General features: G+C 43.9%; 1 protein-coding gene across 9 annotated transcripts in view; it reads left to right on the top strand.

Annotated features, from left to right (window-relative positions):
- The window catches only part of NEK10 (NIMA related kinase 10), a 267,626-nt gene that overhangs the window by 64,141 nt on the left and 178,762 nt on the right, over positions 1 to 24,723 (top strand). For all 9 annotated transcript variants that reach the window (XR_015150824.1, XM_086365568.1, XM_086365564.1 and 6 more), the window contains 8 exons: positions 8,721 to 8,762; positions 10,276 to 10,354; positions 11,112 to 11,179; positions 12,529 to 12,608; positions 13,927 to 14,013; positions 18,981 to 19,205; positions 22,012 to 22,151; positions 23,029 to 23,090. Coding sequence is in view for 8 of the 9 variants with exons in the window: in XM_086365568.1 (XP_086221694.1) it covers positions 8,721 to 8,762; positions 10,276 to 10,354; positions 11,112 to 11,179; positions 12,529 to 12,608; positions 13,927 to 14,013; positions 18,981 to 19,205; positions 22,012 to 22,151; positions 23,029 to 23,090 (783 nt within the window). In the remaining variant the exon portion in view is untranslated. The remainder of the gene's footprint in view (positions 1 to 8,720; positions 8,763 to 10,275; positions 10,355 to 11,111; positions 11,180 to 12,528; positions 12,609 to 13,926; positions 14,014 to 18,980; positions 19,206 to 22,011; positions 22,152 to 23,028; positions 23,091 to 24,723) is intronic.

Here is a 24,723-nt window from a genome sequence, read left to right as displayed (position 1 = left end):
ATATTTGTACTCTGTCACCTATGGGATGCAGTGGACTGACTTCTGGTCTGTGTTTGCATTGTCTCTCGGCATTTTAAACCATAGGCAGCTTGGAGAAGGGTACACTGGGCCATACTTTGGAGCATGTTGATGCCAAGCGGCCAAAGTGAGCAGCGACAAGTGGGGATTTCCTTAGGGGGCTCCAGGGCTGACAGGGGGAGCAGCCAGGCCTATACATGGTGGCTGCCCCAGAGCCATGCACTCCCCGGAGTCCAGCCTCAGAGCCTGAGTTAGAGGTGAGCACAGGGCTCCCGCTTGTCCCAGAGGAGGCGTCTGCTGGAGCGAGTCTCCCCGCCTCTCACTAGTCAGTTGAGCTTTCTGTCTCTGGGTTAGTACCTATCATACTTTTAAGCACAGGGAATCACCTGGGGCTCTTGGAAGTGCAGATGTGGATTCCATAGGTGTACACTGAGGCCCGAGGTTCCGCTGAGGCCACCGGTCCATGGCCAACACTCTGAGTAGCAAGCACTTACCTGACACCACCTGGTCTGTGAAAGCTGTTCCTTCCAGACCCAGCTGCTAAGATTCCTGCTTTTATAAAGCAAAGTTTGTAAACTTTCTGTATATCAGAAGCACGCGGAACACTTAATGATTGCTGGCACCTGAAAGTGAAAGTGTTAGCCGCTCAGTCGTGTCTGGCTCTGCGACCCCTGGGCTGTAGCCCACCAGGTTCCTCTGGCCATGGGATTTCCCGGGCAAGAATACAGGAGTGGGTGGCCATTTCCTTCTCCAGGGGATCTTCCCGGCCATGGGTTGAACCCAGGTCTTCATATTGCAGGCAGATTCTTTACTGTCTGAGCCACCAGGGAAGCTTCTGATTCAGTAAGTTTGGGGAAAGCCTGGAAATCTGCATTTCTAACAAGTTCCCAGGTGTCGCTGATGCTACTGGTTGCGGGAACCACTGCCCAACCAGTTTGGAGAAGTCTCCAAATTGCTAATGAGCCATTATTGTTTCTGCTTGCCAGCATTTAATATCTAAAGGGCAGTGTTGTCATTCTTACATGCTTCAATCATTTTCACAGATTGCTTTTTTCCCTGAGAGATATCTCCTTTTATGCCCCATCCTGATAAGCTACTGGGATGCTCAGACCACTCTGAAGCACATTTATTTTGAATTCAGCTTTACTGATAAGTTATTATTTGAATCAGGGCATATTTCCTTTCATTACCCTGATAACCATCTTTTCCAAACTCAGCACTCAAAACAATGTGTGCTGCTGCTAGCCAGCGATGAACCTGCTCTGGTTTGAGTCTCCTGGGACTCATGGTAGCTTCGCTCTTTTCTTTAGAAGAGTTGCTCCCTTCCCCATTCCGTACTCTAGGATGGCTTTGTGTTGTTGTAGTTCAGTCAACCAGTTATTTGAATATGTGACATTCCTCAAAAACCTTTCTGTCCTGGTTGCTCAGAGTTTGATGGGAATTTTCCTTTTCTCCTGTGACCACCCAGACAGAGCTGTGTGGGCCATGCTGGTGAAGGTGGTGTGTGCTCCACTCTGCCTGGGTCACTGCCCCCTCTCCCCCTGGTCCTAGGCTCCTAGTCATATTAACACTGTCCCCCAACCCCTGCCCTATGCCCCATAGGCCTCAGCTTGGATAAGAACAGCTTGTATATGGTATTAATATAAGTATTCATGGAAGAAGGTGGATTTTTAGCAGGAGGTCTAGTTTTTGGACTTATAGAAGTTAGCAAAATATTTGCCTTAGACATGCTGTTTGCTCAGAGAATTGATGGCTCTAGTGTCATATTCTGCTGATCTTCATCTAAAGTATTCCCTTTCTTAACCCAGTTCTTGATGGGCTGGAACAAGGTTGACTGGATTGCTCTTTAAAGGAAAGAATTCTGTGACCTCTTTGCTTTGGGGCTTTTATGACAAAAGCATGCATTAAACCAGATCTCCCATTGATTTCCAGCCTTTCCATAGAAGGAGGTGTTCCCTGAATCTCTCCTCCTGGCACTCTGTCCACAAACGAGAGCAGTTGTTTAACATGTTGAGTTGCCAAGAATTTCTGGCCGAAGTCATAGCCACGCTGGGGTTTACTGTGACCTGTGCCCACAAATGTCCAGGCCAGGCCTCCCTTTCGTCTCCTGGTGAATCCGTGATCAGTGCTGCATGATCCACAGTGGCCGCCCCAGACCATGTCCGCTTCTTACACACACCCCTCCTACCCCGGTCTTCTTATTAGATTGCAGCATTACCTGTTTTACAGGCAAAACCGAGGCCATTCTAGTAGGAATGCTCATATTTTCTTTGTTGCTTGAAATGTTTGGATTATTATGCACCATTGTGCATGCATGCTAAGTCGCTTTAGTCATGTCTGATTCTTTGTGACCCCATGGACTGTAGCCCACCAGGCTCCTCTGTCCATAGGATTCTCCAGGCAAGAATACTGGAGTTGGCTGCCACGCTCTGCTCTAGGGGATCTTCCCGACCCAGGGATCCAGCCCGCATCTCTATGGCTCTTGCATTGACAGGCGATTATGCACCTTTATGTCCTTTCTTATTTCTGAAGAAATACCCTCCTCCTTGGGGCTTCCCTGGTGGCTCAGAGGATAAAGCGTCTACCTGCAGTACAGGAGACCCGGGTTCGATCCCCGGGTTGGGAAGATCCCCTGGAGAAGGAAATGGCAACCCACTCCAGTATTCTTGCCTAGAGAATCCCATGGACAGAGGAGCCTGGAGGGCTACAGTCCACGGGGTCGCAAAGACTCAGACACGACTTCACTTTCACTTTCACCCTCCTCCTTGCCAATCCTCAGCCTTCCATCTGTTGTCTTTATTACGGTGTCAGTGGCTCCCTTTCTGTTTTTTCTTATCATAAAAGTGCCCTTTTCAGGACACACTATCCTTTCAAGCCTTGATCTCACCTTCATTACTGCATTTATTGAAAGGTCAGACTATTTATATGCAACTCACTCGCTTTCCTTTACAGCTGATGTGCAGTAGAGCTTTTCCTTGCATCTTGTGCACCAAGACCTCTCGGAAGTCATTTAAAAAGGCCATCGTAGGCCATGATCCAGTCAGCATCTGTTGACCCAGAGGCTCCAGTATATGCCTAATGAAGGTTCCAGAAATAAATGAGTGGAAGGGATGAAAGAGAAGCCATTTTTAAAGACAAAATTGCTTCCTTTTTCATAATTAAAGGACGATATATGTTCAGAGATTTCAAGTGTAGTTGGAATTCCAAGCAGGATAAAGTCTACCTAGGCTGCTCACAGTGAGCTGTCAGAGCACGTTGCTTACCAACGATAAATGGAAAAACTTAAAACTCCTAACCTACATCTCCATTAGCCACAGCAATAGAGAGACAGTGGAGCTGTATGGCCCGATCACCCCACCTTAAACTCCTAACCTACATCTCCATCAGCCACAGCAATAGAGAGACGCGGAGCTGTATGGCCCGGTAGCCCGCCTCGCACCCCAGCCTCCTTCCAGCAGCCTGCGTCCCTTGCCACACTTTCTGTTTCCTCTCACTGATCCTGAAAACTTCCAGCTGTTCCTCATCACCTTCTGTTTTTCTGTGCTGTTTACTTGCTCCTTTTTAAAATTCTGCCTTCCTAAATGTTGTTTCTGTGCTCAGCTGCTTCAGTTGTGCCCAACTCTTTGTGGCCCCATGGACTATAGCCCACCAGGCTCCTCTGTCCCTGGGATTCTCCAGGCAAGAGTACTGGAGTGGATTGCCATGCCCTCCTCCAGGGGATCTTCCTGACCTGGGGACCGAACCCGAGTCACCTGTGTCTCCTGTATGCAGGTTCTTTACCTCGGAGCCGCTGGGGAAGCCCTGAAATGTTAACCTTCCCCAAAGCTATTGTCTTTGTTATAGGCTCCCCTATCTTCTGAGCTCTTGGCTTCACCAGTCATTTTGTTGCTGCTGTTCTTTGCTCACAAGCACGTTTCCAGCCTGAGACTTTCCCCCTCATTTAAGTCCCAAATTTCCAGGTATTTTTTGGGATGATATGGTAGCATAATGGTTCTCAAAGGGTGGTCTGGAGACTCTCACAGGTCTCTGAGACCCTTCCAGGGGTCCCACAGGGTCAAAATGGTCTTAAAGGTGATGCTCCAAGTGTGATTCATTCTCACTCTCTTACGAGCATGCAGTGGAGCCTTCCAGAGGCCGCAGGGTATGTGATGATGGTGTACCCTCGCTCCTGATGGAACACATGCTGTGTGCTCTTGTGTTGTAAAAATTCCTCACTTTTTATCTCTAATATGGTAAATATAAAGAACTTCCCAGGTAATCCACCTGCCAACATAGGAGATGCAGATGCGGGTTTGATCCTTGGGTTGGGAAGATCCCCTGCAGGAGGAAATGGCAACCCTCTCCAGTATTCTTGGCTGGAAAGTTTCATGGACAGAGGAGCCTGGTGGACTGCACTTCATGGGGTTGCAAAGGGTTGGACACAACTGAGTGAATACACACATACACGGTAAATATACATAGATTAACTCACATAAACAGAAGGTCTCTGGGACTCTCAGTAATTTGTAAGTATATAAAGGAACACAGGGGCCAAAGTGTTCGAGAGCCCACTGCGCACGGGACATGCAGTAACTTCACTCGGTCTCTCCATCCTGACGCTCCTGCAAACTGCCGAATTCTGCAGATTCTGTCAGTGACACCACCTTTCCTCCAGACTCCAAGGCAGGAAACGCTTCCTTTCCCCTTATAAGCCTTTAGAAGAGTAGTTCCTAACACACCTGAAAAGATACGTACTGGTCAGGCCCAGGGAACCTTCGGTTGCGATAGAGGGATGAGCAGTGTGGACTGCTGACTGCAGAGGAGTGGGCGGCGGGTCAGGACGTGGCACTCGGAGCTCAGTGCTCTGATGACTGCCCGACCAGGGATGGCGTGTCCGGGGCCCTGACGCTTTGCCATGGCGACGCACTGCTGGACTGACGGCAGCCAGAGTGGTGTCGCAGGGCGCGCTGTTGTTCTGTAGTTTTTATCAGTGTTATATTATTGTGTCAAGTTTTTAAAAAGAGAGAAACTCTGGGAATAGGTAGAGCAAGGACATTTGTCCAGATTGATGGAAACTGTCTCCAGGTCACTAGGCTCAGAAGTCTAGAGCCGGGTCCTGAGAGCCCAGGCCGTGCCGGGGAGGAGCGCAGTCCTGTCTGCTCTTCAGCTCGGTAGCTGGGACTGCTGAGCCCAGAGATGAGGCTGCCTTGTAGTCTTGTTCTCCGGTTGTCCCATGGCTTGTTTAGTAAATGGTGGGTCACTGCTTGAGGGCATAGTAATGACATTTTCTAGTGGTGGTACAGCCTCGCTCCTTTTCCTGTGTTTCCTAACAGTGCTTCTGACACAGCGCTCACAGGACCCAGTGAGTGCTCTGTGAAAAGCTGGTGTGTCTCACCCACCGTATGCAGGGAAGATGGGCGGCTCCTCCTACTGGAGACTGTGGTGCACGGCAGCACGTTAAAGCTCAGAGGAGTTCTGTAATAAAATAATTTGTTACACTCTGTTCGACCTACTATTTGATCATAAAAATATTTCAAACACCTAATACCACTCATTGAACAGAATAAAATCATTATTCCCAGGACAGGGTTTGGGAAACATGGAATCAGTTCCATACTGTTAACACCGATGATTGTATAGATATATTTTTGCCAAGGCAAACATTTAAGAATGACCATGACCAGTCATTTAAACATGAGTCTCTCCCTGGTGGCATCTCCCAAGCTTCACATTTAAATTTCCTTTATGTCAACAATGCCAGATCTCAGTCTTCTGCCCTCGGCGCGCTTTTCCGGGCCTGTTGTTCTTCCATCACCTGAATGCACCGCCAGCAGCTCAGCGTGTCGGACTCCACCTCCTTGTCTTACCCAGCCTGTGTCCCCCTCTTCCCTGGGCTTATCCTGTCCTGGCCTCCCATCACCTCGCTGTGCAGACGCTGAAGCCTCTTCTCTGCACCCTTCTTCTCCACTGGCATTCATGTCCAGCTGGTCAGACCATGTCAAGACTGCTCACATGTCCACTCCCTTCTCTCTGCGCCTGCCAACCTGCGGGGCTTCCCTCCATGCCCGTCCCTCTCTAGTTTCCTTCAAGACTGGGGGGAAGTCCCCACAGCTGAGTCTGATCAGCCCTGTTCACACGTGTCCATCAGGCTCAAATGCAAAGTTCAGTTCAGGCTCATGTTCAAGTCTTCCCACAGTTCATCTCACTCTGTTTTTCTAACATTATCCCCAGTGATTCCCTTCATAAATTTAGGGAGTTGGTTTTCATAGTGATACAACATCTTGATGTTCTTTCTATGCAACTTCTGTGCACTTTTGATCCTCCTGTCCTCTTTGCTTGGAGGAATCCCCTTCATTTCCTTCTCTTCCTCCACATCTCCTCAGCACAACTATCCATCCCTCTAAGCCCATTCAGAGGCCACCAGCCTTATAAAGTTTTCCGTGGTCCTCTCACAGGCTATTATATGTCCCTCCTCTGGGGTGTCACAGCACCTCCTGTATAACTTTCTTCAACTATGAAAAAGTGTTACGTTCAGTCATGTCCGACTCTCAGTGACCTCATGGACTGTAGCCCACCAAGCTCCTCTGTCTATGGAATTCTTCAGGTAAGAATACTGGAGTGGGTTGCCATTCCCTTCTCCAGGGGATCTTTCTGACCCAGGGATCGAACCCTAGTCTCCTGCAGTGCAGGCAGATTACCGTCTGAGCCACCAGGGAAGCCCTATAACTTTCTTAAAACACCTACCTAGATCTATCTTAAATTCCAGTTATTTGTGTGTCTACCTTATCCTTGGCTGCAGCTCAGTGAAGTCAACCTCTGTCATCTATATATTTGTGTCTCCTTCAGAGCCTAACCTGGGGATCTTACTAACAGGAACGGAAAAGAAAATGCTGAAAAAATATAAGTGGTTTTAAAATGTTATTTTTATGTGTATAAAATGTCCATCATAATTAGTGGCAATGCATACAGTATTCTTCTTTTCTTTAACAGCAGCTCTTCTAAAGTGAATAGCAATTATGGGAATTCAAATTAGTAGGTGGTCATAGAACTATTTTAATTGAGTTATAAATATACCTTCATTCTTAATTTGAACAAGGGTGTGTGGTTTCCAGATTCCCTTCACACAGATTAAGGAAACCTTGGCCCTTGACCTAGGAGACCTCGAGCCCCTGAGCCTTTTCCTCAGCTGCTCAGGCAGCTCCACGGTAGCACATGATCATCCCCTCATACATACTCATGTACTTATTGCCAGACACGTTCCGGAGCTGGAATGATGGCTAATATTTGTATTTCAAATAACTTCCTTGTGTGCACAGTAGGTAAGGAGAGAGGAGTCAGTGTCGCGTTAAATAGGTAGAGCCACCTGAAACCCGTTCATCCCAAGATAAACATCAGTGCGAGTAGCCTGAGAGCAGTGGCTGTTAGTGGAGCTCCAAACCAGTTCCTTTCACAACTCCCAGCACCCTCTCTCTTACCACTTTTCAGAAGTTTTATGCAGTGCCTTCTTATTGGAAATTGTGCATGAGTGCTAAGTCGCTTCAGTTGTGTCTGACTCTTTGCGATCCTGTGGATTGTAGCCCCCAAGCTCCTCTGTCCATGGGATTCTCCAGGCAAGAATACTGGAGTGGGTTGCCATGCCCTCCTCCAGGGGATCCTCCTGATCCAGAGATAGAAGCTGAGTCTCTTATGTCTCCTGTATTGACAGGCGGGTTCTTTACCACTGAGCCACATGGGAAGCCCTGAAAGATCTATATCAGATCTATATTTTGCAATGATTATCCTTACATTTGTTCAGGGTATGAGTTTAATAAAATCATTAGCCACATCATCTGAAGGAGAAGCCCTGTTTTCTACTCTGCTACAGCAATGCTGCTCAGATTTTATCAGGCATGTGAGTTACCTGAGGATCTTGTTGATACTAAGAGTGTCATTCAGTATGTCTGGGGTGAGTAGGAGATTTTGCATTTCTAATCAGCTCCAGACGCTGCTGTTGCTGCTGGTTCATGGACCACACCAGGCAGGGGCCGAGAGGAAAGTCCTGGGATTCAGGGATGCTGGATTTTTATCCAGACTCTGTCGTTTAGGCAAAATGGTTTACCTGTCTGGGTTTTAGTGTTCCTATTCTGTAATATGAGGAGGTAAAGGGAGAGATATCTAACAGCTCTTTGCAGCTCTGACATTTTATGATGACATGGGAGGAAGTAAATAGAGTGAGGACGCGGGGTGCAGTTACTTACTTCCTGTTCTACTCAACCTGCACTCTTACTTCCAGTTCAGCTCAACCCAACTTTCATATCTATTAATGTGTGCCCATGTGCTAAGTCACTTTCAGTCGTGCCTGACTCTCTGTGACCCCATGGACTGTGCCTGCCAGGCTTCTCTGTCCATTGGATTCTGCAGGCAAGAATACTGGAGTGGGTTGCTATGCCCTCCTTCAGAGGACCTTCCTGAGTCAGGGATCAAACCCATGTCTCCTGCGGCTCCTGCAGGCAGAATTGCGGGCAGATTCTTTGCTGCTGAGCCACCAGGGAAGCCCATATCTATTAAGTTTATCTTAAATATAGTATGAATGACAAGCATTAAAGTTTTCCATATTTATATTCAAATGTGGACCTTCAGAAATAGTTACAAACTCATGACTTAATAAATCAATTGCATGTAAAATACATCCCTCCCCCTCCATTCTCATCTTTCATGTCTGTTCCATTGTTTTATTTTATTAGGAAATACTTCATAGCTTGGGTGGAATTGAAAACCTAGCTCAGGTAAGATCTCTTTTGTGGTGGCTGGTCTTGCCTTTCCATTTTGTGCTGTGCCTCCGGGCAGAGATCCACAGTGTGTGACAGAGAGGTCTCTTGCAACATAGCTGCCTGCCAAGGAGAAGAGCCTAGGGTCGTGAGTATACAAGATACACACAGAGCAGGGAGGGACTTGGGCTGTTTTCTTCTGGCTGATTGGGCTCACTTTACCCCACCTGTGAAATGAGAGTTTTATAAAGGGTCACCTGTCTTTTGAGTGAAGAAAATAAATAGGTGTTGGCTGGCAGGCCCTGGGCCTCAGCAGTGCACACACCAAGCTGGCAGGAGAAAATATTGGCTGTGAGGATGTTCATAACTTTTTCACACAATAAAGAATTACTGTGCTCACTACAATATTGGAAATAAATGACACTGTGAGGAATGATCTTCATATATTTTTTCTGCTTTGCTAACTACTGAGGGAAGGTAAGGAGCTGAATAAATATGCTGAGCCAGCCCAATGTTTGGGCTTATTAATACAATCAAACAAAATTTCTAGGTATAGAAATAGTTGAAACAGCCCATCCTCCTGAAATCTATAGCATGTATGCAAAGAATAACTCTCATCATAACCCATGGCCCTGCAAATTTATTCTAAATTATCAATGGATGATTAATTTTAATGGCAATTAACAGTAAACCTATTTTATTATTTTTATTCTTGGGAAATAGATAATATCTAGTTTTTATCTTGAAGAAATTTTTTTAATTGGCTAGAGGTTTAGCTCATTTAATGAAATAATCCTTTTTAAGATTACATTGTAAAGGATCTTTCTATCCATTTTACTTCCATTAAAATGTCAGAAATGTATGTATTTCTCTGAACCTATTTCTTATTACTCTCAGCTTTTATAATTTTACAATTACAAACAGAGAGGGATTTTCAGACTATCCCATACATTTCATTCTAATTATTGCTATCAACTTGTATGCTGGTTAGATGTAATTTAGGATATTATAAAACATAAGGTCAATAAAATATATGCTGCTGCTGCTGCTAAGTCACTTCAGTCGTGTCCGACTCTGTGTGACCCCATAGACGGCAGCCTACCAGGCTTCCCCGCCCCTGGGATTCTCCAGGGATTATGCAGTGTGTTATAAAAATTCTAATGAAAAGATACATTGAAGAATTAAAATTCTAGGTACTGTATATTATGTATCATGTATCTTACTTGTATCTTATATTTGGAGGCTAAATTGCAACACAGATTTATTGAGTTATGAGTCATCTTGGGACTTTTGAGAGTTTAAGCAGTCTTTCCAGGTCCCGCCCTCCACTTCTGGCACCCCAGGGAAGCCGAAAGCCCAGAACCCATCCTCTTCTGCACTTGCCTGAAGCCGGCGCAGGGGCACCGAGCGTTGTTTGGTGACCCTGTCGCGCCATCTACAGCTCATTTTCAGAAGTACACAACCTTACCACTCCTGTTGCGTGCTCTCGGAGTCCTCTCCTCAGCTCACCTGTTGTCTGGTCCCCTCGCAGTACATGGAGATCGTGGCGCACGGGTACCTCGGCTACGGGGAGGCGCAGCACAGCGTGGACAAGCTGGTGAACATGACGTGTGAGCGCGGCCCCGGGAGGCAGCGGCAGGGAAGAGGGGACGCTCTGAATACTTAGGAGGGTCCCCACACAGCTATGGGTTTGAGAGCCCATGCCAACTGTTATGCTCAGTGGCAAAATGTACCCAGAGGGGAGATTTTAGATCAGGATTCTTATCTTGAAAAGCCCAATTTCATGTTTAAAAAGACTTTCATTGAGCACAAGCTTAGGTTTATTTAGCGTAAGAGAGACTTCTATAAAAGCAAGTGAAGTGAAAGTCGCTCAGTCTTGTCCAACTCTTTGCGACCCCATAGACTATAGAGTCCATGGAATTCTCCAGGCCAAAATACTGGAGTGGGTAGCCTTTCCCTTCTCCAGGGGATCTTCCCAACCCAGGGATCCAACTCAGGTCTCTGGCATTGCAGACAGACCAGTTGAGCCACAGGGGAAGCCTATGAAAGCAACTTTTGGTAAAAATATTTTTTGCATGCATGCTAAGTTGCTTCAGTTGTGCCCAACTCTTTGTGGCCCTGTGGACTGTAGCCTGCCAGGCCCCCCTGTCCACAGAATTCTCCAGGCAAGAATACTGGAGTGGGTTGCAGTGGCCTTCTCCAGGGGATCTTCCCAACCCAGGGATCAAACCCCTGTTTCTTAGGTCTCCTGCATTGGCAGGTGTTTTTTTTTTTTTTTTTTTTAACAGCTAGTGCTACCTGGGAAGCTTAAGCACTCCTCCGCTGTAAGCTTCAAATCCCTCATTGAAATATCTCATTTCTTTTTAGATATTTTTCAAAAACTTGCTGCTGTCAGAGACCAAAGAGAATGGGTCACCACAAGCGGAGCTCACAAGGTGAGTGGTCCCAGAGGAGTTCCTGCTTCAGTGTCATGGGGTGATGATTCATGTGCGGGGTCCAGAGCACTTGTAGTCAAGCCACTCCACCCGTAATTATAATTTGAAAACTTGCTGACCTAGCTTAGAACTGCCAATCTCTGCTAACCCACCTAAAGAATAAATTTAGAAACAGCAAATAGAGGTTTTCTGAAACTTTTTTTTATGCTGTTTAATTCTTTATTGCTTAATCAACTAATTTGATTGCCTAATTTAAATGTTGTTATACATAAACTGACTCCAGGTGTGTGGTTACAAATAAATGAATATTAGTTTGGCACAGAAGTCATGTTAGTTTGAACCATAGGAAATTACCATGGTCTGTAGGTCAGTTTCATGTGGTTTAATCTCATAATAAGATAGTTTAGTACCTGTGAGTCAAATACATATTTCAAGATGAATGAATGCAGGCTTAATCAAAACACACTACATTTATATTTATAGCAAAGCCATTTAGATGGTAGCTGCCTAGAGCCAGGTTTCAATAGTTTGTGAGTTTCGGTGTCCCAGGAAGCCACTATTCAGCAAGTATTAGGGAAAAGTTGTCTAAAAGTGTTAGCACATGCTACTCATTTTATGGAGGTTGATTCTTAGTGATATACAGGTTAGTGTTTTTTATTTCAAAAGCTATATATTTCACTAATATCAGAATTTGAAGAACATTTTTGAGTAACATTAAGTTAGTGTTAAGGGTGCCATGTGACAAAAATTGTGAAATGATATGTCAGTGACTGGAGCCTGGGAAACATTGTGTTGGAAGACAGAAAGGAGGGACTACTCTGGTAGTCCCGTGGTTAGGATTCTGAACTTTCATGGCAGGGGCTGCAGGTTCAATCCCTATTCAGGGAACTAAGATCCCATATACCATGCACCTTGGGGGGAGAAAAAAAGAAAGGAAAAAGTGAGAGGAAAAAAAGAGGATGGGATCTGAGAAACAAAGATAATGCTAGCGCCATGTAAAGTGCATGAGGTCACAAAGGGGAAAGTTCACATAGTGGAAACCCAAAATCAGCCTTGCAATTGTACAGGCTGCAGCTCTGGCCTGAAGTGTGTCTGAGTGTACACGCTGGGGGACTCTGAAAATGTAATAGGAACAGGAGTAATAGTAATAGGAATCCTGAGAAGGTGACTGTTGAGATACAGGGAGCTCGTCCAAAGAGTGGTGGACGCCTGCCGCAGAAACAACTGAGAATTGTGAATGTTTAACCTTCTTTTTTGAGGGTAAGTATCTATGATCTTTAGAAGGAAACATACTGTTCAAGAAGCTTGTACTTTTACATAATTAAACTTTATTTTACTCTGTTTTTCAGACATTAGTGAATTTACTCAGTGCCCGAGATACGAATGTTCTGCTGGGTGCTCTTCTGGCTCTGGCTAGTTTAGCTGAAAGGTGAGCGCATTTTTAAAAGTTGTACTGCTGTAGCAACTCAGATAGGAGAAATGCAAAATTCATTTTGTCACCTACTTAGTTAAGATTTGTGAATAAAAACATGAAATGCCATCAATATATTGAAGAGGAATGGGATGGAAATGCATCATTTTAGAATTTAAGTTGGAAGAGCAAAGCAGTTAAAAATTTTTTTCTGACCAGAAATATTTACCTACTCTTTTCATTCAACCCTCAGTTATTTCTACTTTCAAATTGCACATTTCTTTGACAGTTGAATCTCCCTGACTGTCTTTCTTCATTCTGTCCTCTATGTTTAAGACTTTTAAATATTTTTGCACTTTAAAAAACTCTAGATAACCCTTTCAGAGATTATGACTATTTTAAATAAAAAACTTGAAGTATGTTTTTATGCCAGTCATTTGATCACGGTTTTTTTTTTTTCCAGCTTTATTGAGGAATAATTACACATGTAATTTTATGTATTTCAAGTGTATAATGTAAAGATTTGATACACATATACACTGTGGGCTGATTACCAAGACCAAGATAATTAACACCTCTTCACCTCTCTCTTTGGTTCTGTGATAAGAACATGTAAATTCTTCTCTCAGCAACTTTCACGTGCACGGCCCTGTGTTACTAACTGTGGTTGCCAAGTAGTTGGGTCTTTAGTGCACAGTCTTCTCATACCCGAAAGTGTGTGCACTTTAACCCACATCTCCCTGTTCCTGCTGCTTCCAGCCCCTAGTAAACACCTGCTATTCTGTTCTCTGTTTCTATATAGTCAGTTTTGCTTATTTTCAATTTCACATGTAAGCGATGCCATATGGTAGTTGCCCTTCTCTGTTTGGCTTATTTCATTTAACAGAATGTCCTCTAGGTTCATCCGCATTATCAACAATGACAGCATGTTTTTATGGCTGAATAATATTCAGTCATGCACCCAATTATATTCAGTTGTAACTAAGTATAAATATTCAATTATCACATTTCTCTATTTCATCTGTCAAAGGACCTGTAGCTTGTTTGTGTTTCTTGGATATTGTGAGTAATGCTCCTCACTACTTTTTAGTGAACACCCTGTGAATCCCCCTCTCCAGTGGGGACTGTGTTATTCATCATACTGTTACTGAACAAATTTAAGTTTATGACGTATAATACTTACTGAATGTTGGCATTTAATGTAGCCCCGCTCTATAGAGCCATATTGCATTTTGCTTCTCCTCCTGGGATAATATGAGGACTAAGATATTAAACATGTGGATGCGGTGTCAATAAAAGACATTTCTCATAGTTACTAATACTTTTCAATTTGTAGTCCAGAGTGTAGGGAGAAGATAAGTGAGCTCAACATTGTAGAAAACCTGCTGATGATTTTACACGAATATGACTTGCTTTCCAAAAGGTAGGATTGCTAATACGGGAAAATGGCAGTGTCTTATATTTGATGAAAATGATGGTTATTATTCTAATTATGCCATGTTACATTGCTAACTGAATATCACAAGTCAGCTTTGCATTTATTTTCTATTTAATATATATAAAGTAACAAATAATAAAGAGGTATATCAGTTTATCTCTAGTCCTGTCTCACTTCTAGAACTGGTCATATATTAGAAATATATAAATACATGATTGCATCTTTAATACTTTTGTTTATTACATTTATTTACATCCTATCTCCTTAAGGAAAGAAACTCTAAGGTGGCTCTACTTTTAGTAATTTCAGATTGTGTATTAATAAATGATTAGATTCCTAAAATCAATTTTGCTTTCAGTTCAGTTCAGTCGCTCAGTCCCGTCTGACTCTTTTTGACCCCATGAACTGCAGCACGCGAGGCCTCCCTGTCCATCACCGACTCCCGGAGTCCACCCAAACCCATGTTCATTGAGTCGATGATGCCATCCAACCATCTCATCCTCTGTCTTCCCCTTCTCCTCCTGCCCTCAATCTTTCCCAGCATCAGGGTATTTTCCAATGAGTCAGCTCTTTGCATCAGGTGGCCAAATTATTGGAGTTTCAGCCTCAACACCTCAACATCAGTCCTTCCAAAGAACACCCAGGACTATCTCCTTTAGGATGGACTGGTTGGATCTCCTTGCAGTCCAAGGAACTCTCAAGAGTCTTCTCTAACACCACAGTTCAAAAGCATCAATTCTTCGGTGCTCAGCTTTCTTTATAGTCCAACTCTCACATCCATACATGACCACTGGAAAAACCATAGCCTTGACTAGACAGACCTTTGCTGACAAAGTAATGTCTCTGCTTTTTACTATACTGTCTAGGTTGGTCATAACTTTCCTTCCAAGGAGTAAGTATCTTTTAATTTCATGGCTGCAATCGCCATCTACAGTGATTTTGGAGCCCAGAAAAATAAAGTCTGACACTGTTTCCACTGTTTCCCCATCTATCTGCCATTAAGTGATGGGACTGGATGCCATGATCTTAGTTTTCTGAATGTTGAGCTTTAACCCAACTTTTTCACTCTCCTCTTTCACTTTCATCAAGAGGCTCTTTAGTTCTCCACTTTCTGCCATAAGGGTGGTGTCATCTGCATATCTGAGGTTATTGATATTTCTCCCAGCAATCTTGATTCCAGCTCCTGCTTCATCCAGCACAGCGTTTCTCATGATGTACTCTGCATATAAGTTAAATAAGCAGGGTGACAATATATAGCCTTGACGTACTCCTTTTCCTATTTGGACCCAGCCTGTTGTTCCATGTCCAGTTCTAACTGTAGCTTCCTGACCTGCATATAGGTTTCTCAAGAGGCAGGTCAGGTGATCTGGTATGCCCATCTCTTTCATAATTTTCCACAGTTTATTGTGATCCACACAGTCAAAGGCTTTGGCATAGCCAATAAAAGAGAAATAGATGTTTTTCTGGAACTCTCTTGCTTTTTCAATGATCCATCGGATGTTGGCAATTTACTGTTTCCTTTGCCTTTTCTAAAATCAGCTTGAACATCTGGAAGTTCACAGTTCATGTATTGCTGAAGCCTGGCTTGGAGAATTTTGAGCATTACTTTACTAGCATGTGAGATGAGTGCAATTGTGCGGTAGTTTGAGTATTCTTTGGCATTGCCTTTCTTTGGGACTGGAATGAAAACTGACCTCTTCCAGTCCTGTGGCCACTGCTGAGTTTTCCAAATTTGCTGGCATATTGAGTGCAGCACTTTCACAGCCTCAACTTTCAGGATTTGAAATAGCTCAACTGGAATTCCATCACCTCTACTAGCTTTGTTTGTAGTGATGCTTCCTAAGGCCCACTTGACTTCACATTCCAGGGTGTCTGGCTCTAGGTGAGTGATCACACCATCGTGATGATCTAGGTCGTAAAGCTCTTTTTTTGTACAGGTCTTCTGTGTATTCTTGCCACCTCTGCTTAATATCTTCTGCTTCTGTTAGGTCCCTGCCATTTCTGTCCTTTATTGAGCCCATCTTTGCATGAAATGTTCCCTTGGTATCTCTAATTTTCTTGAAGAGATCTTTAGTCTTTCCCATTCTATTGTTTTCCTCTATTTCTTTGCATTGATCACTGAGGAAGGCTTTCTTTTCTCTCCTTGCTATTCTTTAGAACTCTGCATTCAAATGGGTATATCTTTCCTTTTCTCCTTTGCTTTTCGCTTCCTGTCTTTTCACAGCTGTTTGTAAGGCCTCCTCAGACAGCCATTTTGCTTAAGGCAAGTAAAATACACTAAGATAGCTACTGACTTATTTCGTGACCAAAACGGAATCTAAAGTAAAATGAATCATTTTCACTTGAACTACATTTTGCCCTGAAAACTTACTCTATCCAGATATCTGTTAGGTTATCAAGTTGCAACCTGTGTCATTTGATACTTAGTTCAGTATCATTTGATACTGAGTTGAAAAAAATCATAATATTCTAAGGAGGCAAAATAGTTAATAGAAATCCCAGGCAATAAAGCACTGACATTTAACTCATAGTAAATCCCTTGAATTCTTCTTCTAAGCCAATTTAACCCTCTTTTACCAACTGCACTGGTTGGTATAGATTTGGTTATCTGCCATTTACCTAATAGACCCTGCACAGGTATTGAAAAACCAAAAGTGTGTGAGACAGGGCTGCACAACGTAGGGGAAGGTCAGACACACGAGCCCTCAGTTCTACCCCAATGTTGTAGTTGGTGTGGTCGGTAAGGCACAGGACAGATACCCCGGGGACAGGGCACCTCCAATTGGAGCAAGAGGTCATTCCAAGTTTCCTAAAAGAAGGGGCAATTGTCCGGGCAGTAAAAGGGACAAGTGAACAGAATATTCTCCCCCTGGAGGCGTGCAGTGATGTGAAGAGATGAGCGTGTGTGGGTGGGTGCAGCCGCAGCAGGGTGTGGAAGGGGTGCAGAAAACTAGTTCAGCAGATGGCGATGAGTTAGAAATAGAGTTCACTTTGGCCAGCCCTTTACAGGCCAGGCCCTGCTCTAAGCACTTCTCTGTGTTGACTTGTTTAATCTGAATGGTAACTTTCTTCCCATATTTTACAGATGAGACACCTTTAACTAGGTCATTGATGGGCTGTTTGTGCTAAATAGTGTGGCTTTTATCATGAACATCATGGAGACTCACAGATTTTAAGCATGATCGGATGGATTTCTAGGGAACCGTTCTTCTGATTTTAGTGTGTGGGGTGTGGGATTCAGCCACAAAATGCGATTCACTTAGAACAAGGAGGGAAGGTGTGGTGAAGTAAGTTTGAGAAGGTGAAGAACGCAGTGTACCAAAGCACATATGTTCTGAATGTCAGAGCATGAAAGTTTGGGAGGGAGAGGAGCTATGGAAATTAGCTCAGGTAAAGGAATTGTGGGGGCTTCCCAGGTGGCACTAGTGGTAAAGAACCCGTCTGCCAATGCAGGAGACATAAGAGACGCAGGTTCGATCCCTGGGTCAGGAAGATCCCCTGGAGGAAGGCATGGCAACCCACTCCAGTATTCTTTCCCTCAGTATTCATGGAGAATCCCATGGACAGAGAAGCCTGGTGGGCTGCAATCCATAAGGTTGCAAAGCACTGGACACAACTGAAGGGACTTAGCACACACACAAAGAATTGTGAGTCCAGATAAGAATGGGAATGTTGGAGAGGTGGGTGGCTGAGGCGCTTGTATCGTGAGCATAGTTGAACATCACGAGGATGGAGGGACAGTGGGGATGGCTACTGCCAGACTCACAGAAGAATTAGCCCCAGTGCTTGCCTCGGAAACCGGGGCACTGGAGGTTCCCCACTGCAGGGACAGGTTGAAGAGGAGGTGTCTTGGAGGATTCCCAGTCTTTGGAAATTGAAAAGGCTGTGGAGATCAGGAACATGAGAGGAAGGGCTGATCTGCGGAGGAGGATAAGGACTTTGAGCCTAGAGATAGTTGGGTGAGTGCCTGAGGAGCACCTAAGTGGCTTGCTGGAAACTCCAGAGGTTGGGAGTGATGTTTGCATGAACTCTCCATGTAGGGCAGAGAGAGGGTCTGAGGCCTTAAGAATAAATGACACCATCCCGGGAGAGTGTTCGGAGTGTGAGCCTGGAGGATAGGATGGTTCTCTGAAATGTCTGTCACTGTAATGTTTCAGAGATTTGTTGAACCTTATGTCTTATCCATCATTATCTTTTATTCTCCAGATGTTCCCTGAGCGCTTTGCATTTAATTTCCCTGGATCATAGTGTTTTTTGCCATCATGTATTAATGTCTCATTTTTTTAAAAAAAGATTTATTTATTTGGCTGCATTGGGTCTTAGTTGTGGCATGCAGGCTTAGGTGCCCTGAGCGTGTGGGTGTTAGTTTCCTGACTAAAGATTGAACCCATGCCCTCTGCAATGGAGGCTGGATTCTTAACCACTGGACCATGAGGGAAGTCCCTAATGTCTCATTTTTATAATCACATGATAAGTTTCTGAAGACTAAGAGCTTTTTTATTTCTTTGGTCTTGAGCACAGTGCAGTCCCCATTGTATGTACTTGATGCCTATTTGCTGGTTAGTAGGTTTTTAGCCAGACCAATGGGGATACTATGAAGATGTGACTTAAAAAGTGGTTACAAAGGGCTAAATTTCTGCAGGAGAAATTTGGCCCCCTGCCTGTTTTTGTAAATAAAGGTTTATTGGCACACAGCTGTGCCTGTTGGTTTTTGTGTGTTGCCTGTGGCTGCTTTTTCCGTGTCAGTGTGACTGGGTAGTTGTGACAGAGACTGTAAGGCCTCCAGAGCTACAAACACTTAGCTGTGGTCCAGCCTTTACAGAAACGTGTGCAGACCAGGATGTAGAGTGTGCTAGCGCCACAGTCTGTGCAAGTGAGCAGCTCAGTGTGAACCAAGCCAGGCCGTCCCACTGAGCTGAGTGCACCCCCTCCCCACCCCCACCCCATCGCAGGCTGACAGCCGAGCTGCTGCGCCTGCTCTGTGCCGAGCGCCAGGTGAGAGAGCAGGTGAAGCTCTACGAGGGGGTCCCCGTCCTGCTCAGCCTGCTGCACTCAGACCACCTGAAGCTGCTATGGAGTGTCGTCTGGATTCTGGTGCAGATTTGCGAGGACCCAGAGACCAGCGTGGAAATCCGCATCTGGGGCGGCATCAAGCAACTTCTTCATATTTTGCGAGGGTGAGTCAGGGAGGCCTTTCACCTGTTTTACCCTGGTTGATGAAGGCTGGGGTCTCAGCCGCTTGAAGGCTGGGTGGGCACGTGCTCGGCTAGCTCCTCTCTGCTCTTTGGTCATTTCTCTTCTGCAGTCATTTTTACTTGTAGTAAACAGGCTCTTTGTCAATGTTGGGAGCATTTGTCTTTTAGCTTCTTGGTTGGGGGGAGCCCTGACATGTTTATCTTTGCATCACCAGCCTCCAGGCTAGTGCCAGGGGTAAAGGAGGCCTTCACTCTGCAAATGTGGGCTGAATAGAAACCCAAAGAAAACATTTGTCTGGCCACCCTTCTTGAATCAGTATATGCATATTGTAATCCCAACAAGTACACTAGTTACTACTGTTTTACTGAAATGTCTGTGTGTGCATATATGTCACTCATCTATAAAGAGAAGGCAAAGCCTGCATGACAGGAGCAGGTGTATAATCCTTAGCTGAAACAGGAGAAAATACTGTCCATCAAATGACTGCATGTTACTGACCCTGGTCCAGTTGCTCCTCTTGTCTCTCTGATCTCCACGGCAGTGCTCTGAGCTATGTGAACACCTTGCTGTCTCTCTTTTAAAGACAGAATTCAGTGATGTTCAGAGCCATGAATCTGGGGAAGGAATGGTTTGTTAAAAGAGTTGCAAACTGAAATTCTCTTGTTGCAAAAATTATAACAGTAACAACAGATAGTAGGTAGATATTATGTGTATTAAGTACATTGAAGTATTGAATAACAACATCTATTGGTACCATTAGTGGGAGGATTCTATTACCTAAAATTATTATAAAGCATAATTCACCCCTCTAGATGCTGAATTAAAGGTGAAAAGGATTTTATATCTGCCTATAAAAAGATCACACTTATCTGTAGTGTGTAAATAAAGCTCATTCTAATAAAAGAGTAACATCAGTTTTAATATAACATGCTATCAAATCAACGTCATTCAGACTTTGTGCTTATTGTGCCTTGTAACTTGATATTGTGGAGCCGTGTGTCATCACTTCCATTCTCTGAGGGAACTTTCCAAAGTGTAAGAATAGGCTAGAGATCTGAGCAGTAGCTTTCTCAACAATTTCTGTCCTTACCAAAACCAAGGAAAAGATGTGTAGACTGTTGACAACCTTCTTGTTTTCATGAATATCACACAAAAATCTCAAATACTTTAAAGTTTAAATTATAAATCTTTCATTAGTAATGTGGCATGATGGGTTAGCCTAATAGTCAGAGTAACTCTGGTTGCAGATGATTTTTCCCCGCTTGAGTCTGTAGGATGATGGTGGTGGTGGTGGTGGTGATTTTTGTTCCATGATAGTTATTACAGTAGCTGTGGGGAGGCCTCTTGGAAAGGAGCTATTTTCTTGATGATAAAATTAAATTATATAATAGTTAAGCAATATTTCAAGGACAGTGCCTGCACAGAACTGAGTTTAATATAAGGCACTATTTTCCTATTTTGTTCAAGCCATAACTATTCTTGATAGAAAAGGGTTCTTTTACATCTAAAAAAAGTAATTTTCCCAGTCCACTTCTGTGGTACAATGTTAGAAATCTCTTCCCTGGAAAGATGCTATATGTCAACACTTCTGTGTTAAACATTACTCAGTGCTCTGGGAGAATTATGATCCCAGCTGGGTAAACAGTATCCTTTCAGAGCTTGGCTGCCTGGAGCTGGTACGAGGCTGCCAGGTTGTCTGCTGGCTGGAGTATGAACAGGCTGTGTTGTGAGATCTAGTCATGCCCATCCACCTGCAGTCCCAAACTCAGAGGCAGTAACTAAAAGGCTCCGTGCTCTTGATCAGGCAGAGTGATCCCTGACATTCAAGTTTTATCATAATTGAAGATCACTGATGGTGACTATCCCTAGACCTGGCTCCGCTGTCTTCCCTGTGCTCCCCAAAGGAAGGACAGAGGGCCTGGGTGACTAAGGAGGGAGGCCGGAGAGACTCCATCCACGTTATATTTGGGCATATAGAAATCCAGGTAGAGCTGCTGTCATGACAAATAAATATGAAAAAACAAACAAAAAACAACTCTGGGCAATCATGTAAAACAAAAGGCAGCAAAGCAAATAAAGACAGATAAATAATCTGCTGTGGAAGATGTTACACCAAGTAAATAGAAAATCCAAAGCTTTGTTTTGTTAGACTGAACAGACTGTGAAGTTTATGAAATGAAATTGAAGGTGAGGTGATAGAACAGTACAAAGGAGAGCAGGATGACTGTGGAGCTGGGAGAGATGAGAACTTAATGCACAAACCCAGGACAAGGAAGAACGTGGAGTCAGTGAAAGGACGGGCGTGCCTGATGACATTACACACGGCACAAGGGAAGGGGACGAGGGAGCGAGAGCAGCTGGAAAATGAAGCATATGGCCGCGGAACATGTGGGTAATTAACATCCCTAAGGTAAAGAATGAAACCAAGGGAAATTTTGCAAAGCCTCAGTGATCTAATAGAAGAGAACTTCCCTAAGATAAAAGAAGACTGACATTTAATGGAAAAAGACAAACCGCAGAATGATGAAGACCGAGATGTATTCAAGTAAATGGCAGAGGAAAAGAGTTCAAAACAGAGGCGGCTGAATGCAACATAGAGAGATGACTCCTACATCACACCGTACACAAAAATCATGTCTGGGTAGTTTGGAAGGTCAAACAATAAAGATAACATAGGAGAAAACTTGATGATCTTGGAGAGGCAAGATTTCTCAAATGGAAACCAGAAAGCACTGACCGTGAACTGCCATTGGTAAATCGGCCTGTGCATTGACTTTTCTTTTTCAGAGACAGAAATTTTGTTTCTGATCGTTCCTCCATTGGAAGCCTGTCTAGTGCCAATGCGGCTGGCCGAATCCAGCAGCTTCATTTGTCAGAAGATTTAAGCCCTCGGGAAATACAAGAAAATACTTTCTCTCTTCAAGCAGGTATTTATATCACATTATTATGTTTTATTATTTGATACTGTTTAACTTTATATGATTCTAAGATTATAAGGATAATATTAATTAGGCCCAATTTATAACTATAAAAACTGTGAAGTTAAATTCATGTGGATGCTTGAAACTTCCTGGTACCAGTGTTGGAACTGCAGGTTAACGACACCCCAGACTTTGTGTTCTGGACAGGTGCACAACCAGGAGTTGGACTCCTGGCCCCTTCTTCTTACAAGTTCCATGCCCTAGTGTATCAGCCCTCTGAAACAGTCCATGCTCAGACTGTAAAGGTTACTTTGTATAGTGTATTTAAAGTGCGCACTATTTGTCCACCATCGTGGATGTGCACTATGCACCTGCTCCATGAGGGCCTGTGCTGGGCTCAGGGCGGACGGTGCCTGCCCACCTCCCCCAGGACACAGGAGGCCTGGGGTGGGCGCACACTTGGGTTACATGGAGAAGACAGACACCGGCCAGCACAGCTCGGCTGCCTTTCCCCAGAGATGTACCAGAGGGGAAATCAGTGTTTGTTTTAAAACCAACTCTTTTAAAAAATTATTTCTTTATTTGGGTGCATGAGGTCTTTGCTGCAGCACACGGAATCTTTGATTTTCATTTCGGCATGCGGGGTTTTTAGTTGCATCATGTAGGATGTAGCTCCCTGGCCAGGGCTTAAACCTGGGCCCTCTACAATGGGAATGTGGAGTCTTGGTCACTGGTCCACCAGGGAAGGCCCAGAAAATTAGTGTTTTTTGAGGAATGACCCTGCCAGTGAAGTTCTCTGAGGCAGAGAGTGAGAGTGCTGGTGTAACCATGCAAGTGCAGCCGTGGGCATGAAAGACTCGGTGTTTGGTGGTTTTCATTGCAGCCTGCTGTGCGGCCCTCACGGAGCTGGTGCTGGACGACAGCAATGCCCACCAGGTGGTGCAGGTGAGAGGGCGGGGCGGGGGGGGGGGGTGCCGGGCCACGCCGCCGTGCAGGGAGCCCCCTGCAGGCGGCCCGGTATCCCAGATCATGGCCTCTGTGGTCCCAGCAACGTGGTCTTAAAATATTGTAATATCTTAGCTAACATGCAGGATTCCATTTTATATTCTTGTCCTTCCCCTGTTAACTCACTTAGCTTTCAGAGAACTGCCATGTAGTTGACTGATGGTGTTTATTTCTTATATTATATGCAGTTTATTTCATTCTCTTTATCCTTTTTAAAACAGCTATCCTGAACTGCTTTAATTTGGGGCACACAGGATGCCATGAGCCAAGAGGACGTCAAGTTATTTAGGGTATATGCCCAGTAGTGGGATGGGGGGGTCATATGGATGAAACACAGCAAACAAAAATATTTATTGCTGAGGGACTAATTTCACAAAGCACACACAGCATCATTCAGTAACCAACTTACTACATATAGAGTCATATGTATGTGTGTGTGTACATAAATACACACATTTGTATACAACCCTGTAATGTGTTTCTGTTATAAAAGTTACTTCCTGTTTGTTGGATTTTACAGAGGAAACGTTTTTTTTGGGGGGTCAGTACATCAACTTAAAAATATATAAATTCATAATGTTAGTAAGGATCAGGTCAGCAGTGATGAGAGTCCCTGAGGAATTCAGCAGGTCAGGGTGGCTGGTGAGGCAGGGGGAAGCTCAGTCCCATTACTGTTAACTTGCTGGCTTGGCCTCTGGAAAAGTATTCCGCCTAAGCTTTGACTTTGTCACGTATAAAACAAGGAAACCGTAAGACTAATTCACATAATAGCTAGTAAGTCAGAAAGAGAAAAACAAATATCGTATATTAACACATATATATGGAATATAGAAAGATGGTACTGATAAACCTATCTGCAGGGCAACAATGGAGATGCAGACACAGAGAACAGACTTGTGGACCCAGTGGGGGACGGAGAGGGAGGGACAAGCTGAAAGAGTGCCATGGAAACATACATTACCATATGTAAAATAGGTAGTCAGTGGGAATTTGCTGTATCATGCAGGGAGTGCAAACAACCTCTGTGACAACCTGGAGGGGTGCGATGGGGTGGGAGCGAGGAGGGAGCTTCAAGAGAGAGGGGACATGTGTATACCTATGGCTGATTCATGTTGATGTATGGCAGAAACCAACAATACAATATTTACAACAGTATTGTAAAGCAGTTATCCTCCAGTTAAAAATAGATTATTTTATAAAAGACTGAATGCAGTAAGGCAGTAAAACTCTGCACAGTTATAAATGTCCACGTAGAGAATTTAGTAAATTATGTATTTAATAGATAATACAAAAGTACCGGTAAGGCAGTACATTTTGTTCACTTCTCCATGTGTATATTTGTATTAGAATAAGTCTAGAAAGATGTTAATTGTTTATACAAATAGCATTCATTTTTAAAAATATATTTTCTCTTAATTTTCTCTTTTCTATACTCATTTATCTCCATGTATTGTTTAATTAACAAAACAATAAAGGGAGAAATATTTTATATATTATAATTGTATTTTATAATTTTATATTTAAAATGCAAAATATAGAAATACTTGGGTCCCTTAACTCTGCTCACATTTTG

The sequence above is a fragment of the Bos grunniens genome, chromosome 22 (assembly GCF_055505025.1).
Source record: "Bos grunniens cultivar Pamir isolate PY7600 chromosome 22, Bosgru_T2T1.0, whole genome shotgun sequence".
In the NCBI taxonomy this organism is placed as follows: domain Eukaryota; kingdom Metazoa; phylum Chordata; class Mammalia; order Artiodactyla; family Bovidae; genus Bos; species Bos grunniens.
The sequence above is the reverse complement of the archived record's forward strand: the minus strand, read 5'-3'. Positions and strand labels throughout refer to the sequence as shown.